This window comes from Haplochromis burtoni, unplaced genomic scaffold (genome assembly GCF_018398535.1).
Source record: "Haplochromis burtoni strain Fernald_Lab_line unplaced genomic scaffold, NCSU_Asbu1 Contig_126, whole genome shotgun sequence".
In the NCBI taxonomy this organism is placed as follows: Eukaryota; Metazoa; Chordata; class Actinopteri; order Cichliformes; family Cichlidae; genus Haplochromis; species Haplochromis burtoni.
In genome coordinates this window covers 145,534-163,641 of record NW_024582487.1, presented here as the reverse complement: position 1 = coordinate 163,641, position 18,108 = coordinate 145,534, and the positions used below count along the sequence as shown (strand labels likewise).

Below are 18,108 nucleotides of genomic sequence, written 5' to 3'. Positions count from 1 at the left end.
TATACAACTTGCTTTCAAACATTTCCATTTGTTCAGCAAGTATAGTTTTCAGTGTTCACACAATAATGAAAAAGAAGTACAACCTCAAAAACTATACACAAGTCCAGCATCCTGTTGGTCTCTATTTTGGGGTTAATTTCGGAGATTTATCTTGCTTTCTCACTTTATTTGTTTTAAACAAGTTCAACACATGTTGTTAGTTTTTCAAGGTTTTCCACACCAAACAACAGCTTCCTCCTGTTAACCACCAAACAACTGAAGCTGCTTTCATTTATTTGCATACAGTGCTAGAAACAATGCCAATGCTTTTGATCAACCCATGGGTTTAGTACAATAATTAGAAATCTTTTCTTTAAAATTTCAGCTCAAGTTCTAAATCTACCAGTTAACTAATGTTATTGTTACACGTGCAGTCAAGAAATCAACATTTTAACAATTAACCACAGCAGCAGTCGGTTGCAACTTTACCCCCCTGTGAGGTCGATGAGAGTACATAACTGTACCATCAGCCATCCACATGGACATGATTACTTTCATGTCCCTTTTCTGAGCATGTCTTTATTAGCTAAAACCATTTTTTTGCCTCAATGTGTAAAACACATGCCCACCTTTTGATCTTTCAAGGACAGGGAGAGTTTCTGCATGTGCAAATGGGTCAAATAGTCCTTTGCAGAGATATATTTGCATTTGTTTAAACTGAGCCAGAGCAGCAGATGACTCAGTGTGTTACCACACAAAGTCTATGCAAGCTGTCAGGTGTGTTGTCTGTCACATAAACAAACCTTTGAAGTGCAGTTCTTTGCACTGAAGTCATCACCCACCCCAAAACGTCTGGTAGTCGGGTTTAAACACCAAAGATGTTAAATCACAAATGCTGTTTCATCCTCTTAGAAAAGGGCAATAATAATCGCTCAGTGTTTGCCAAAACGAGCTTCCACGTCTGGCAGTATTAAATGTGACTCACACCAGCTTTGATTGCCAATTATATAATCCTTATATAATAATGACTTTATGTCAACAAAGAGAATGTGCAGGAGCCCAACTTAAAGAGCTCTGGTAGCGGGTCTCTACCCTCCCGATCCTTAATGATGGCACTGCCTTGTAGGTCAGCTTTCTCTTCTACTTTTGTCTATTTCGGATGATGGTTTATGCATATGGATAACAGCCTTAGACAGGAAGAAAAAAAGAGAGCTTCCAGAGAATACGAATTGTAGAACTGCTTTAGTTTTTCCACTAGAAAGACTGAGCTGATTGATGATGCAAATCTGAGCCTGTTGGCCAGCTGCTTGAAGTAATGTGTTCATTGTGTCTGAAAAATCAATACCAGGGAGATAAGTTGCAAACTTCAATGAATAAATTAGTCAGGGTTGCTTGTGGTGGGTCTAATCTCAAATGACCTAGTGGGAAAACAAAATCTCAGGCAGCTCACCGAGTGTGGACTTTGAAATCTGCAACAACAGGACTCCTAAGGGACCCTTTTCACGACAGGGGACACTCATAGGTAATCACATCTGGGGCTGATTTAGCAGATGTAGCATGTGACTATGAATCACCTTTAACTAACAGCCAGATTTGGAGAAAGATGCTGTTTTTCTCACTATATCAAAGATGTCAGACACATATTTTGTCAGCCCAGTTTAATGTCAGAGCCAGACAAGGAATGTATTTCTTCTGATGATGCATTTTGAAAACAGATGTCAAACCACCTGTAAATATCTCAGTTGTTCCACATTTAGTCAGTCAGTTTAGTTTTTGGAATTAAACACCAAATTGCATTTTAACTTCTGATAAAGCACAAAATCATGATAAAAAAAAGTTATCAAGATTTAAAAATGCTATAAAGAATTTCCACAGAGATGGATACCATACAAACAGTTTTGTATGATGATTTGAATACTTTACATTTTCATTCTAATAACCTAAGATAACACCTTTACCCTGACTTTGATGTAACATTTTACTCTTTCTAGTAAAATGAATTGTTCTTCTGTAACATGATCATCATTTCAGAACTGCTCAGCAATCCTGCAAACTTACCAAAATGTAATCTGATGCAATGCTGGCATTACTTAATATGGTTATTTTGGAAAGACTTTATATAAAATATTGGCTTACCTTCCAGGTCTGAAAACCTTAAACTTGCATTCTTCTCAATTACCAGCAGGGAGCAGCTCCTCTGGTTAAAGAAAGAAGTCAGATTATATAGAAGTTTAAGAAAATCCACCTCCCAGTGCGAGAATAGCCTCAGAATTGGGGTGATGTTACCAGCCTTAACCTCAAATGTTAAGGTTGAGGTTAAGGCTGGTAATGCGTGATTACAGTTTATTGATGATTTTACCATTCTCGTCTGAGTTTACACATAAAATAATTTTCTTTCAGAGAATAATCATCTTTTTTCTCAGAGCAATGTGCTGTATTGTTTTATTTTAATTATTTAACCATCTTCTTCTTCTCCTTAATTCGTAATGAAGACACTCTTTATGCCAAAAAAGGAACTAGCTGCTGAACCCTGTTAAGTTAAAAAAAATCTTCTTCCTCCTCCAGAACTGATCTCCCCAAAGGACCTGACCTTCTCAGAGATCGGCTCCAGAAGCTTTAGGACCTCATGGAAGACGGACGCCACCAATGTTGAGTCCTACCTGGTTCAGTTCAGGCCGGCAGATGACCCCGACGGGCATTTTGTGTCCATGTCTGTGCCCGGAGACTCCCTCACTGCCTTCCTGCCCTACCTCAACCCTTACACTCGCTACGAAGTCAACATCTACGCCCACTACGAGAAAGGGGAAAGCTTGCCTGTGACTGGCTATCAGACCACGCTAGAAGGTATTTATACTGTCATAAACAATTTATTTATGCTTTTCTTTTTCCACACTGCTAAGATATTTTGTTAATCAACATAAAGGTGTAGTACAGATATAAACCTGTTTTTAATACCAAGACCAAACTTGTGATAGAACAAATTAAGTGATTAAGTGTAATATTGAACTGGAAGGTGTATTGATTGATTCACAACGTTGGTTGCTGCAGGTTACCGCAGAACAATAGGCTCAGGTTTTGGACAGTGGCAGCATGAATGAGTAAAGATATGCAGTTAAAGCTGAGGGTGTCTGATTCACTTGTGTCACAGAACAAGGCCCAGTTAGCAACCTCAGAGTATCTGAAGAAACAACAGACAGCTTCAGAGTGTCATGGCTAGCAGCTCCCGGACCAGTCATTCGCTACCGACTCAACTATGAACCGGTTGATGATGAGAGCCGGAGGATGGAGACGACCACCACTGGCAGGGAGATAACCACCGTGCTCCACGAGCTTCGGCCTCAAACCACCTACCGCGTCACCGTCACTCCCGAATATCCGTCCAGCCCCGGAACGCCGCTACAGACTGTGGGCACTACCAAAGAAGGCAAGTGTGGTTATCGACATATGCAACAAAAACATAAAAAAGCATAAACTATCGTTAATAAAAAGTTAATGGACAATAACCTTTTTAATATCAGTTGTACACTTTTAGACTCTGCTGCATCAAAGGAAGAGTAGTTTGTAGCGGGTTTAAAAGCTGGGCACCAAAGAAAAAAGATCATTAGCCCCATTTAATATTGGGTGTATGTACCCACAGACTGCAGAGGTAAATGAGCTAAATCTGGTATATGGCATCTTTTTCACTATGGGATGAACGTCATTGTATGTGCTTCCTAGTTAAAAACCAAATGAAAACAAATATGAACACAAGAAGAACCAGCAAATACTAAAAACTCTGTGGTAGCATTAAACTTCCTGTCTGCCTGAGCCAAAGCATCTTGGGAACTGTAGTGCCAAGGCTAAAGCTGAACAGGAAACGGTTCAGTTAGCTGAGCCTGATGCTGTGCCATAGATCTCCATGTAACATTGTGAAAACTGAAAAAACAAACAAACAAAAAATAAAAAAGGCTTCACAGGGTTAACTATTAATGGGCAACAAATGTTCTTATAAATAAGAGCTACATGAGTGAAGCTTCAGTTGAAGGAAATCTTTGTTGTTTTCGGGACAAACTGAGCCCAGAAGTCCAAGTAGTTGGCTCAGTGGCTCATTGAGTCACCGGTTCTGATCCCTGGCAGGTGCCTGCAGACATGGGGTGATCATTTACTTGGTCCTTGGGGACTTTAAAAACTATGAAAATCTAATTGCACCTTTAAATCACAAAGGATTTGGGGATGATTAAAACTTAATGGGTCCAAGCTGTCGTTCCGGCTTAAAGAATGGGAATAAATCAGACTTTATTCTGATAGAATGAAGTGTCTCTTTAAAGTCATTGTGGTGCCCGGGAGTGTGGGAGTGTGCACATTTTTTGACCCCTGCGAGCTCTGCGAAGTTAGCGCAGCCTGCCTCCTGTTGAACTCCTCGTCAGATCTGTGCAGCCTTACAGGGAAAGGAATGAAAAACAGACATAAACTCAGAGATAGAAATGGACCATGGTGCACTCAGAGGCGATAAACAACAAAGACAGGAAGCAAACTGAAGATGTTTTTCTGAAGTTTTGTAGATTCGAGCACAGGCGGATTTACTGCTTTTAGAGAGGAATGACAAGCCTTCCAAAGATGCTTAAGATTATAATCTTTTATCCAAAACTGAAGACAGAGGCTGGAAATAAACAAATCATACTCCTTGGTGCCATGGAAACAGCTTTTCTTAGCGTTTACCTTTCACCTCCTGTTCCTTTCAGCTCCTTCACATAGTGCAGCTGCGTGTCGTCTGAGTCGACTCTATTTTTGTTAGTTTTTTTGGAATTTGACAGTTTATAAAATGGGACAGGATTAATCCCAGCTTGCACCTCTTTGACATGAAACGCCCAGCTGGCCCTCAGATGGATTTATTCTCCCCCTCATTTGGCTTGTTCCCATTAGAACATGACTTTACCTCAAAACTATAAATCGATGCAGAGCCTTGAGGTTTTGCATACATTCTTCCTTTTTTGTTAGCAGTTTGTCCCACCTCCCATAGCACACAGTTACATAGGAGTCAGTTAACTCTTTGTCCCAGTTTTCCTGACTGATATCAGGGGGAAAGTTTTTGCTTAAAAATACATCTACAGTAAGAAAAATGCACACGCAGGAAGCTCTGCCCATGACTCACGGTTTATTTTAACAGTTATTTTTCAAAGGGGAAATTTTGAATCATACTTCACTTCTAGAGTCTCTTTGACTAATTGACATGCTGGTAGCTGCCCAGTAAAAACAATTTTCTTCTGCGCTGCTCCAGTGGAGCAACTGGAGTTCGTGTCTTAGTCAAGTAGTCCTCCGGCTCAGAGAGTTTCCCATCCAGTTTTTTTCTCCTCCAGTCACATGATGCATGATTAATGGCCCCAACACATGCACCTTTTTGTCTGCTTGTTTGTCTCTTTCATCTGTTTCCATGAGAAAAGCTGTTTTTCTTTGTTTTTCAGATAAAAAAGCCCCCTCAAACACAGAGTGTAGACACTTTATTTTTGAATTAAACCACACAGGTAGCAACGAGAAGTCAGGCGGTAAAGAAGTCTATGGGAAAATGTTCTCTGTTGATTTATGACCTCAGTAAATACTTTCCTTGTGAGTATATAGTCTCAATTACTAGTTTCAAGTCTCATTTAATAAAACACCATGTTCGTTTAGTAAATTATGGTCTCCATTAGAGTCAAAAAGGACTATAAAGCTGTGTGTGCTTTAGGGTTGGTCTGTCTGTAATTGACAGGTCTCTACCCCCAGATTTACCCCTCGTTTATTACACATAGTTTAAAAACACCAACACAGTGGCAGCAAAAATCCTCAGAGAGATTTCACCAGCCAATGGGGGACATCATGGTGCATGGAGGTAGAGTAACCATTAGAGATGAAAAATTGAGCATGTTCTATGTAATTAAAGCAATTGCCAGTGTGAGTGATGGATACCATGTGATAGGGTAAACACATTGATGGGTTAGCGGTGTAACTGGAGCCTGAATCGTTGGGGTATATAATGGCAGCATAAACTATCAGATGTCAGACACAAAGAGCAGACTGTGGTGTATCATCAGCATTGTATTGCTTCTGCTGGTGGTTAGACTTGTGCAGGCAGCCATCAAGGTAAAAACAAAACCCCATCAACTAAAACAGGCTAAAAAGCTCAGTAGACTTGATTCTAATTTCATGACTTATCATTTTACACAGACTTGGATCGTACATATCTGAAGCATTGATTATTTTAAGTTCCTTTGGCTAAAAAGCAAAACTTAATCTCTGTATGAAAAGTGACTTTCGGTGGTAAAACATCAGACTCACCTGACAAAATATCCAATTTTCAGCTTAATTAGCATTTATTAATGCACGTTTGTATTCCATCTTATCTTCATTCTGGTCTGTATAGCTAACGTAGAGTCTTTAAAATAAACTGCATGGCTGTTTAAAGGTGCACACGATTTCTGTGTCAGCTTTTACACACAGCCGCGATGTGCCGATCCCCTGAGATTAACCGATAATGTTTTTTTTATTACCGCCCAACAGCCACTGTTAATATTTGAGGTTTTCCGTAATTCCTGTGACTAAATGCTGGAAGAGAACCAGATCATAACAAGGACTCTTAAAACAAACATTTAATGGAAGTCTGTGTTTAACATGAGGCTCTTTTGCTCCAAAATATTGTAAATGATCTGATTTTCAATACCCGGCGAGGCTTGGAGGTCAGAATTATTGTTACTGGAGAGAAATAATAAACACTCAGAGCATGAGAGAGGGGAGAGGAGGAAGCCTTCCAGTTTTCATAGAGGGTTATTGTTAGTATTAAAAATTGCTTCTTTTACCTCTTGGGTATTATTTTTGTGACTTTACCCATAATTTCTGATATCACTTAGGTTAATTGTTAAGAATATGGTAAGTCAAAACAACCTTAAATCTTAATATAGGTAATGTTTTTGGCATTATTTGACAAAAAAAGTCATAATAAGCTTTCAGCATTGCATCACATTGGAGCGAAAGCGGGAGGTAAACCTCTGTACCTCCTCTGGAGTCAGATTTTAGTCTTTAGGGAATCTAGCCAGTGAAGGGAGAGTTTAGCTAATCACATGTATTTTATTTAGACTAGATCAGGTGGTTGCTCTGCTGTGTTATGAATACCACTAATGTTGGGTGAATTTGAGCATAGCATTAGTTCTGGAGTGTCATTAAGTAGAGCTGATCTCATTTAAAGCTCATTTCAGTTGTTTTGGCTGATGACTTATGAGACGCTTCAGTTCGATAAACCTGATATATCAGGGTGCACTATTTAAGCTGCTTAAGCTGCCGCTGCTGCAAGCTTCTTTGCAACCCAGAAGTGCTAAATAACGTGCTTCATATTTTTCATGTGTGCTCTGACCTTTGAGAGGGTCCTGCTTTCCATGTTTGAACTATAATATTCAGCTTTGAATCTTACGTGAAACCATACTATCAGAACAGCCTGCTTGTTTGAAGCACATGGATATGCCTGACTTAATTGGAGATTATGTATCGGAATTTAAGGAGCAGGACCACGCCTCAAAACATGCTCCTTCCGGTTCTCATCTATATAGGTTCCCTCAGTTCTGCAAGCTGCCAGGCCCGTGACCCGTTGCCGTTCCCATCGAGGCCTTCCCCAAACCGCAGCTCAGTTCATGTCCAAGCATTCACCTTTACCTACTAAAACACTCTCAAACCTAAAATGAGGACGTGGGCCCTAGTGAATCTGGTTTTAAGGGCATATGAGGTGTTCAAACCAAATGCAAAGTATAGATTTTACAAGCTACAGTGGCAGACAAGTCTATTTAAAGATGTGAACAGAGGAAATTTGAAAATATTTTGTCAAAAATCTGGTCTTAGGCTGTATTGCAAAAGACTATAAGACTGTGAAGTGATTAAATAGCATTTTATTATCATCATATAAAAAGGTTCTGCAAAAATGTGAATAGACTCAACACTGTGCTGGGCGACACGTATTTATTTATTTATTTTTATAAACTGCATCAGTCTGTGTTGTGAAAACAGAATTACCAGCTGAAATTATTCCGCTAGCTTCTCCTGACGCTCCTGACACGTTTTCTTTTTTCCACTTTATGGAATATTTTTGTACTTTAACATTAGTTATGAAACCTGCCTGCACGCAGGTCTGCTTACACATTCTCAGTTTTTGCATGTTTGTGCATGTTTGTCGGCACATATACATTGGGGTTGCATGCAGATGGTCCTCTCAGAGACCTGCAAGCATGGTCATAATTTACGGACGAGTTTTACATCAGGCATACTCCTGTAGAGGCTTAACGCCATAGAAGTGAGCTACATCCTGGTGAACCACAGGTTTAAACACACAGCGTTTAACTGCAATGACCTCACTTTGATTACAGCTTGAAACATTTTTCCTAGAGGCACAAATTCCCTCAATTCATACTCTGTGTGAGCCATTTAGTCATGTTAGTTTATTAATATAGCAAATTTACACACATCAGCAAGCACCTGACATATCTTTCAAATTGAAATTCAAATCCAATTTTTTTTATTGAGTCATAAAAAATGTTAGCATAAAACTTCTTCTTAAATTTTCTAAGCCTCTGATTGGCTGTCCCTGGCAAACAGAAGATTTTTTAAAGAATATGGGAGGAGCTTCTGTGCTTCTTTATGACATCATACAGAGTCAAGAGTAGAAAAAATAAGAGTAATTTGAGTCGTTTTAAACCTGATTTTTGGCTCATGGGTATCACTTGTTCATACACTGACATTATATTTCCAAACCTTGGGCATTTTTAACATGAACGCCTACCTGTGGAGCAGAACATAAGACTGAACATTAGGAAAAGCTGAACATGTCCACTTTAAGCCATGTTTGGACTCTTGGAGTGGAGTAGCTGCTCTCCAAAGCACTTACAGTAACACAGCAGTGGACAGAGCAGCAGACAGCCAGAGTGAGAGGTGGAGATGAGGAGCAGCAAGACCGGACAGGAATGTAAGCCAGCTGAGAGCAAGGCTGGAAGGTTAGGAGGAGCAGGGGAGACTGACTCATGCCTGTCTCTCTGTCTGTCTTCACCATTTCTCTCCCATTCTGTCTAGCTCCACTCGTCTGTCTCTCTCCTTCTCAACCTTGTGTGTTATTCTCACGCTGTTGCTCTCTCCCTTTCTTTCTCTGCATCTTGTGAGGGCTTGCCTGGAATTTAATAGTGTTGTCCAAAGGCTCCAGATGCCTCCCCAGTTGCTGTGCCATGCCTTTTTTCCGATGCTTCAGGTTGTTGGGTGCATACTGGCACAGTGTGATGTAGAGTCCAAACATTCGCTATGATATCTTTTCCTAAACATATTTCCTAGACCATGATGGAAAAAGTCATGAGGTCAAGTTACGATGTAAATTGTAAGGGAGAGTTCAGCGCTCACAGAGTCCAACTGAGATTTTTAATAATGTGATACAGCGCTGCTTGATTCAGAAATAATGATTACATTTATTTTGAACTCACAGCTATTTAACAAGATAAGCTGAACTTTAAATCATCCTGACAAAGCTCGTATTATTTCACTCAGTTAGGAACACAGCCAAGGTCTTGGTCTGCTGGACTATGAGGTAAAAACATTTCTTCTTTCTAAGCGATGCATGACTTTGGTTATTTTCTTTGTATAGAAAGTATATCAGCACAAATCCTCTATTTATTTGTTCTTATTTCGGTACTTTAAACCCCAGATATCTTCCAATACAACCATAGACTCCATTTAAAAGCTATGTACCTATCCACTTGAGCTATAAATTAGAAAAAAATCATCAAAATGTGTGCATCACTCAACCATTTTTAGCCCGTTCGCCATCAGTAAAACAGGTCAGGTGCTAATTGTGCATAAATAGGAAAATTGTGTCTCTTTGAGGATGTAGTGCTGTGCGCACTAACTGTTTAGACATTAGTGTAAGTTCACTGTGTGGCCAGCATCTCTGCCTCTTTGTTACCACGTTTCCTTATTTTAGGCCTCAGTCACACAGGCCTAGTTACCCCCTGTGCCACCTGCAGCTGGAGGTTATATTCCCTTCCTGGTTTAGCGAGTGGTTATTGGAATATCCTCCCTGTGATTGCGTTGTTCAGTTCCAGTCATCTGTAATTCAGGTGAGAGATGTTGACTTATCTGCAAACATATATATGTCCCCTGCAGGGGTGTTTACCAGGTGGTCACCGACATATCTCTAGGCTTGGGTGGCTGGTGCTTCAGCGGTCGATTTCACCACAACCAGGGCATAAACACTGTTACCTAGTGAGCTAATAAAAACAACTTTTTCCAACTGGTACAAGTGATATTTGCTCATATCTGCTGCCAGTGCTCAGCACTCCTTTAGCTGTTTATGGTGCTCAAAGCTCACAGCTGACTTCTCTCATGTTATTGGGCCTGAAGCGGAGGTTGTGTTTTTCATGTGTGAAAGCTTAAAGACACAGAGTGAACTTTAGCTTGTTCAGAAAACTGTCAGTAACTGTAGCGGTAATGCTCCAGACTCTCCCGGTTGTAGCCCACATCAGCAGCTGGCAGGAGGGCGATCATTACCTTTGCGTCCTGTGCATGTGTAGGCTTAATGTTCTCAGATCAGCAGTGAGCCTTTACCCACATTAAAGCCAAGTTAAAACTATAACTGTACAGTTAGAGCCCATGTTAGATTTCATCAGGACCTTGTTTTCTGCTCTGGAGATTTACGTTTATGGATGCTAAAATGGAAAACTCGTCTCCAAGCCAGATTCAGCACAATGTTTTCTGTGATCCATCAAACCAAACTACTGCCTACTGTGTGAATGCTGAACAGAGGCTTTGTTTTCATTGTTTCGAACTTGTTCAAACACTCACACAGCAGATCTCGGGATAAAGTCTAAAGACGTTTGCGTAAGTGTGGCCCATCTCGCTCAGCTGTGTGACATAAGCCTGTCCACAGCTGATATTTAAAAGGAGCTGCAGCTGCTTTCTGCTTCACTCCTGCATTTGGAAGAACTCCAGCACGCTGACATTGACCAGGACTTCCTGAATGTTGAAAATGGGGGAGTGTGATGCTGCTGTGGGATGGAAAATGTTTTTTAATATGAAGCGAACATGTCGCTTTTTTGTCAGATTGATGACTGTGCATATCCAGAGTTATATAATTCAATTTGAATGGTTTCCACAGAGCACTGAAAAAAAGCTCCAAACTAGTAAAAACAAATGTCAGTAAAAGCTGCAAGAATGGGGATGATGAGGTGTATTTAAAGAGATTTTCCAGACAGTTTTTGTTTTCTGCTTTTATGTTAATGACTTTTAAGGATGATCTTTTATATTTTCACAACTTGGACTTCCATAAACCTCTAAATTTCAGCCTCATAAGATCTAAAAATACATATATAGAGGTTTAATTCTCGTAATAAGTTCTTTTCTTTGGCAGTTGCATCAGCTTGGGACACTAAATGTGTCGTAACCTGTGAAAATGACCTCAGCTTTCAGCAGGGGACTTGTTTCTTTGCAGCTTTTGCGCCTCAGGTGAGATTAAGTTCTGGTCTAGTCTACCAGCGTGTTCTTTGTTCAGTGAGTTTGGCTGACAATTGCTATATAAGAGGGAACAAACATCTTTAGCTAAAGAAATTGAGGTGATAAAGTTTAAAAAGGGGGGGAAAAAACCTGCTGTGGTTTGCTGTGGTCACACTGGCTGTGAACAAAGTTTCCAGACATTAAAATTAATCAGTTGATCAGTTAAACTCTATTTGGATAGCACATTTCATGCAGATTAGTGCAGTCCTTCATAGATGAATGACCAGCTGATAGTAATTAGAAAAAAATATGCAGCAAGTATCAACTTGATAGAAATCAAAAAGACAAAGGCAAAGAAATAAATACAAAATTTTAAACTGCCTGTAAGTAAAATGAAAGTGTCTGGCACAGATAGAAAAGAGATCTGGTAAAATATACAAATAAAATAAATATTAAATAAAATAGTGCTAGATAATCTATATTAGAAGAACCTACAAAAACAGATGCATTCATTTTTAAGCATTTAAGTATTTTAACTGTAATTGAATGTTAATGATGATTTGGGTTCTGACTTATTTTCCTGTTTTATCAGATTCTGTTAGACTTGTTGTACAGGAGACTGACACAGCCAAAAATAAAGACATGAATGTCACGTGTGACAGTGTGGCAGACAGGATGAAGGACCCAAATGCAGCACTCACGAGAAACTAAGGCGTGAACTCAGGAAGGCAGCTTTAATGCTGTGCCAACAAACCCATATAATACAAACAGGAAAGGAAAAGAAAACCTAAAAACTAGAAGCTAAGAAAAAACTCAGAAGTAACCTGGGTACCAAGGAGCTCAGCAAAACATGCACAGCACACAGGGTAAACAGCAACAGCCATAGGAAAACACAGGGCACCAGGGGGTAACAAGGGGATGAGAAACAGGAGGGAGCCACAGCTGGGACTAATCTGACATAACAAGACGGAAGCAAAACTGAAAACACAGGACACAGGAGACTGTCAAAGTATAACAGGAAATACAAGACAGGCACAGAGACGCAGACTTGACAAGGAGACACGGCTGACAGGGAAGACAGAGCGAACATGGAGCACAGAGACAAAAGTAACTAAACATGTGGAGCATGGTAAGGCAAGGTAACACAAACCTAAGGACTAGAACTAAGAATATAACATAAGCAGAAAACAATAATGAGAATCAAAACCATAAAAACCAACAAATCCAAATATATAACTAATCAAAAACACACTAGTTCCCAGACAAACTACCGTGACAATAAATAAACATACAGATAAATTAATTTTGAAAAGGGGGAAATCAATAAATAGCAAATTAAATTAGATCCAGGATTTAACAGAGAGCCAATAAAGAAAACTAATATTGGAGAAATATGACCCCCCCCCCGTCAGTTACTCTCTTTGTGGTGTTTTGAATCAGCTTTATGTACACGCCATGTGACAGCACGGGCCCTTTAATGTGAACCCAGTCACGCGGAGTGGAAACTCAATTTCAGGGCAGTTCCTCTCTTATTCAGTGAGCTAGACAGACTTTTTCTCGTGATATGAAGCAGCACCAGCAACACCACCAGAGTGAAGTTTTTATCTCCACCTAGGCTGCCCTGATGAAACTGCAGTGACTCTGCACACTTTGCAGTGGAACATGTCAAATAGCCAACTTTATACAAGGCAGCGATCCCAGAGACTTTCCACTGTGACTGCAGGGAGTCCCAGACACAGCACAAAGAGGCCAGACCTGAGAGGACCTCAGACCTGCCTCAGTCACATGGCCTTCAGGTGCTATTTCTGTTCACGCTATGAGTGACGAAGGTGCTAGCCAAACTAGCCCCAAACTCTGAACTTCCCTGGAAAAAGCTGAAAGCAGCTTGACTTTGATTTGTAGATAGTTTATAGATAGACAGTGGTAGAAATCAGCAATACTGTCTTTAATTTCTGTGGTTTTATTCCGATTTACTTTGATGGACTGTGGAAAAAGATGTCTGAGAATGTCCAGATATTCCACACTCCATGTCACGGCTGTTATTTTCCAATTTTTTGAGCCAGAGCTCCTCCGGGAAGATAAAACAAATGGCAGCATTGGTAGCTTCCTGCTGATGGCAGAGGTGCAGTGCAGTGAAAATGGGGTGACTGAAGCTGAGCACCAGTGACAGTTAAAAATAAACTAAGAAGTACACGCTTGACAGTTTTTCCTGAATTCCATCGGCACATTTCACATTCTTGAAGATTCTCCAAAAGTAAACCTTCAAAACACAGAGGATTGAAAATTAAGCTTTGTAGTGACAGAAGAACCTTTTTCTTCTCAGAAATAAAAATTGATTGAAATAAGATGCAGACTGTCAAAATAAAAGCCTTAATTTGGGTCATCTGTACCTTGTACATCTTTCCCATGCTGCTGTGAGCACAGAACAATCTGCTGGTTCAATCTTGTTAAATTGTTTGTCCTGACATGCCTGAGAACTCGTTAGCGACTTAATTCACTAATAGAGCTTGTCTTTCTGTTTGGCCACATGTTTTGCACATTTAAAAAGACGATAAAAATTATATTTCCGCCATCATTTTGGCTCTCAATAACATCCAGGCTCCCTTTTAATTTGAGTTATTTCTCATGTTTTCTAATTATTTTGAGTTTGCATAAATATTTGTTGAGCAGGGAGTTTTCCTTTTTTTCCCCTCCCTTCTCTCCAAAGATCTGTATCGACTGGCAAAAAAGCTTGAATGTGATTTATTTCACGCTCATTGCGCTGATTATATAGCTGGATTTAATATTTGGTGATAATTATCCTGTTGTGGAAACTTCATCGCCACAGACGAAGAGCTATAATTTAATATTGGCCCTCCCTCTTTCACTTTCCTATCCAGACACAGCAGATTGCTGGAAATATTTGTGAATGATGGAAGAAGAGGAGATTGTATGTCAGCAAGAGGCAACACGAGTCAGGCAACCCAACAGTGAGAGGCAACACAAAGTAGATTTTTGGGGTTTGTGTATATCCGTGTGTATATTGTGTGTGACTGAAGCTGTCAGGAAGTTGAGTTAAGGTCCTAAATCATCTGAAAACTTTAACATGAACCAGTTTTACAGTCCATATCACTTCTACTAGCACTGAGTTTATGCCACAGCATATTTGATCCCCAAAGTTCAGTTTGTTTAACTGGTGGGATCAGTCTATGCCTTGCCCTGGGTTTGTTGAAGAGGTGCTCGTCAGTCAAACTCAGACATGGTACGCAAATATTCTGATCGCTGACCTCGCCCACACATGGAATCCAACGTTTCCTCAGGGACTGCTGCCTCTTTGGAAATCCTATAAAACAATGAACCTCACTGCACTGTGCAAGAGCGCTTTTCATGAGCAAATTAGTGTAAAACAGAGAGGATGTGAGAGAGTCGAGCTGAGACGAAAGCATGCATGGGCCCAGGTATGCATAGGTCAGCAGGGGGAGTGGGGATGAAGGACAGTTTTATTTGTATAGTGCAACATCACAGCAAAAGTTGCCTCAAGGTCCTTTATAATGTAAAGTAAAGACCTACAATAACACAGAGATATCCCCAACAATCAGAAGCACAGAAGCACTTGGTGTCTGGCAATAAGCCACACTCATTTGCTGTTCAAACCTTCTGTTTGTGAAGGGCAGCCAGTAAAGAAAAATGGGGCTTAGTGGGGGAGGGGCTAGAACATTTTGACAGATAATTAAGGTTAACTTTGAAACGTGACTGACGCAAAGCCCCTCCAAGAGAGTCCAAGAACAAAAATCTGGAAAAATCCTGAAACTGTTGTGTTATCTCTGACAAATTTGCACGAAAAGACCACAAACGAAGTTTACGAAGAAATCCCAGTAACAAGACAAATCTTATTCCTGTGCATCTCGAGCTCCACTGTTGGCCCCCAGAACCTGATTTGTAACATTGCTGCCATGTTCCCTTCACTATAATGAACCAGCACTTTGGTTAAGGACTCTTACATTTAGTGCAGTTGCATGTAAATATTTGTGAAAAAGAAAATGTGCTGTAGTTCAGGTTGCAGTATTATTTTAAACCCCACGTGTCTGGAAATAGGCGATTTAAAAAAAAAATTATGACTAAAATTCAAGTTAGTCCATTCAGATACAGATGAGTATCCACAACAAATCTCCAGGTATCTAGCAATTAAAACTATGCTTGTAATGTTCCACAGTTCCACAATTAGCAAAACAGAATTTGGACAGCTTTAATTACTGGAAAATTTCCCTTTATTGGTTGATTAATTTTATTGCTAAAAATAATATTGAACTCACCTTCAGGACATAAACAGTGGTCAATGATCAACAGAGGAAAAGGAACTGTGAATGTGCCAGCGTTAATCAGAAGGGTTGATTTTCATCTGGATCTGATGTTTAAAGGCTTCCAAAAATATAATATAATTGATTTATATCCAATACGTAATAATTAATAGAAATCTAATCCAGTCGGAGAGGGCTAGAAATATTAATAACATATGTTACACATGGGAACAAGGCAAAATATGGAGTGAAAAAGGACTTTTCTGTTTGATAAATTGTTCTAAAGGTTCATAAAACCCACAAGGGAGACATTCACGAACCATTATCTCTAGAGTAGCCAACAAAAAGCTGAAAAAAGTGAGATATCAAAGCGTCCAGCAGAAGATCTTCCAATAAAAGGAGGACTATAGTGATGATTTGATGATGCAAAGACATCCAGTGAGCTACATTAAAGAGATTTCCTGTTGGTGCTTGGACACTTTGAGTTCATGCGGTTCCCGACATGTTTTATGTCTTTCTTCTTTCCCCTATCCAATGCTCTGCACTCACTAATGATGCTGAAAAATCTCAAAATATCCCCAAAATATGAACAAAAAGCACCGGACAGCTCTTCACATATGTTTATGCCGTCCTCTCAGGCCTTTATGGCTGTGGTGATCGGTCCACTCGATTGCCTTTTAATAGTTTCCATTTTGAAAAATAATTAGATCTGGCAGCACGTCCATTATGGTCCCTTTGTTTAAAAGGGAGGATGGTTTTAAATAAAAGAAGTCACAAATACTGGAAAGAACATTAAAACATGTCTGCCAATGTGACTGTACAGTATAAAAAATGCTCACAGTTAAGTCTGAAAACATCTGCTGTGATTTGAGAGGAAATTTAACTGCTATGGTGTCAAAAACTAAAACTGTGGAATCAACATTACATCGCCATTTATATTTTACACACAGTATAAGTTATTGTGTCACGTTCCTTTGATTAATTCTCTGCTTAACTGTTACTTCCAGAGGGGGGTCCTCCTAAAAACCTGGTCACCAGCGATGTAACTGACACCAGCTTCGTGGCGTCTTGGACAGCGGCACCTGGGAATGTGAATACGTATCGTGTTCAGTGGAAGTCAATGTTTTCCCAGGAGATCCAAGAAAAAACGGTGCCAGGAGATGAAACCAGCACCGTGCTGGAAGGTCTGACTCCAGAGACACTTTACCAAGTCTCTGTGGTCGCTGCCTACCGCCACAAAGAGAGCGAGCCACTCACGGGATCAGAAATCACAGATGGTAAGACTTAATAAACTCTTCAGTCTTTCATCTTTAGCAGTAAGAGAAAATGCATGCATGCACCAAAGGATGAAAGCTGAAAAAATAAAGAAATTCATATATAATCAATGACAGTTACAGGAAGTATTTATGAAAGAACAGACAAAATAAATGTTAACCGTGAGCAAACATATGTTTCTATTTGATCTGACTCTCAAAACAAAAACCAGATCACAGATTGGACCAACCGTTAGCAAAGAGAAAGCAAACCTTCCCGTGTGGTCTCACTTGTCATGGTGGAATAAGTCTTGATAGAGTGCTGGACGTAGTGCTTTACCCAACTTTTAATAGGAAGGTGGGACCTACAGTCAGCAGTGCCCTTTCTACTGACGCCAAGATGGTCTGACATCCTGAGATTAGGTAGCGACCAGAGTGTGATTTAAAAGCGTCCCACTCAGAGAAGACCACGAAAAGCTTTAGGAGAGCGCATATCATACCGTCCCAACCATCTCTGTGAAACAGCACTTTATATAAGAGTCAATAGATTCTCTTATTTCCATTTGACACTGGTGTATGTGACCCTGGAAGGAAAACAGCCGGATGATTAGCTTAACTCCACTGACACCTCCGGTGCCGATGAACATGTCGTCAGTTACAGCTTCTCAGAAAAACTAACAAAAGCAAATCTTGGTGATAATTAAACCTTTAATTTTAGTTGCGAGGGGGGTGTTGGCCCACTTGGGGCTGGAGGTGGGACTTGAGCATATTATGTACATAAAAGGTGGATGCAGCAAAGTGAGACCACCTGTTGGATTCTAGTTTCTTTGAATTTTGACTCCTTAACTTATAACTTTACTATAAAAGCCTTGACAGTTTCCAAACTCACAGCTTACACATCTGCTCTAAAGAAGGAAATAACCCATACAGAACAAAGGTAACTTTGCGGTAGCCTCAAGTGGACATTAGAGGAACTGCAGTTATTGGCACATGAGCTTCATGTCTTGATTAGGGATGGTATCCGGTGTTCTGTCATAAACGGTAGTAACCAGACCAAAAAGCAGCGCACATTTCGGTGCTTTATTTCGGTGCTTTTTTTCCACTGAGCTCTGATACACTTTAGATTCTAGCCAATC

General features: G+C 40.0%; 1 protein-coding gene across 6 annotated transcripts in view; it reads left to right on the top strand.

Annotated features, from left to right (window-relative positions):
• The window catches only part of col12a1b (collagen, type XII, alpha 1b), a 149,016-nt gene that overhangs the window by 16,863 nt on the left and 114,045 nt on the right, over positions 1-18,108 (top strand). For 5 of the 6 annotated variants that reach the window (XM_042224027.1, XM_042224026.1, XM_014336010.2 and 2 more), the window contains exons 11-13: positions 2,545-2,823; positions 3,128-3,403; positions 16,727-16,996. The exons of the other annotated variant lie outside the window; for it this stretch is intronic. In XM_042224027.1, coding sequence (XP_042079961.1) covers positions 2,545-2,823; positions 3,128-3,403; positions 16,727-16,996 — 825 coding nt within the window. The remainder of the gene's footprint in view (positions 1-2,544; positions 2,824-3,127; positions 3,404-16,726; positions 16,997-18,108) is intronic. 6 annotated transcript variants of the gene reach the window in all.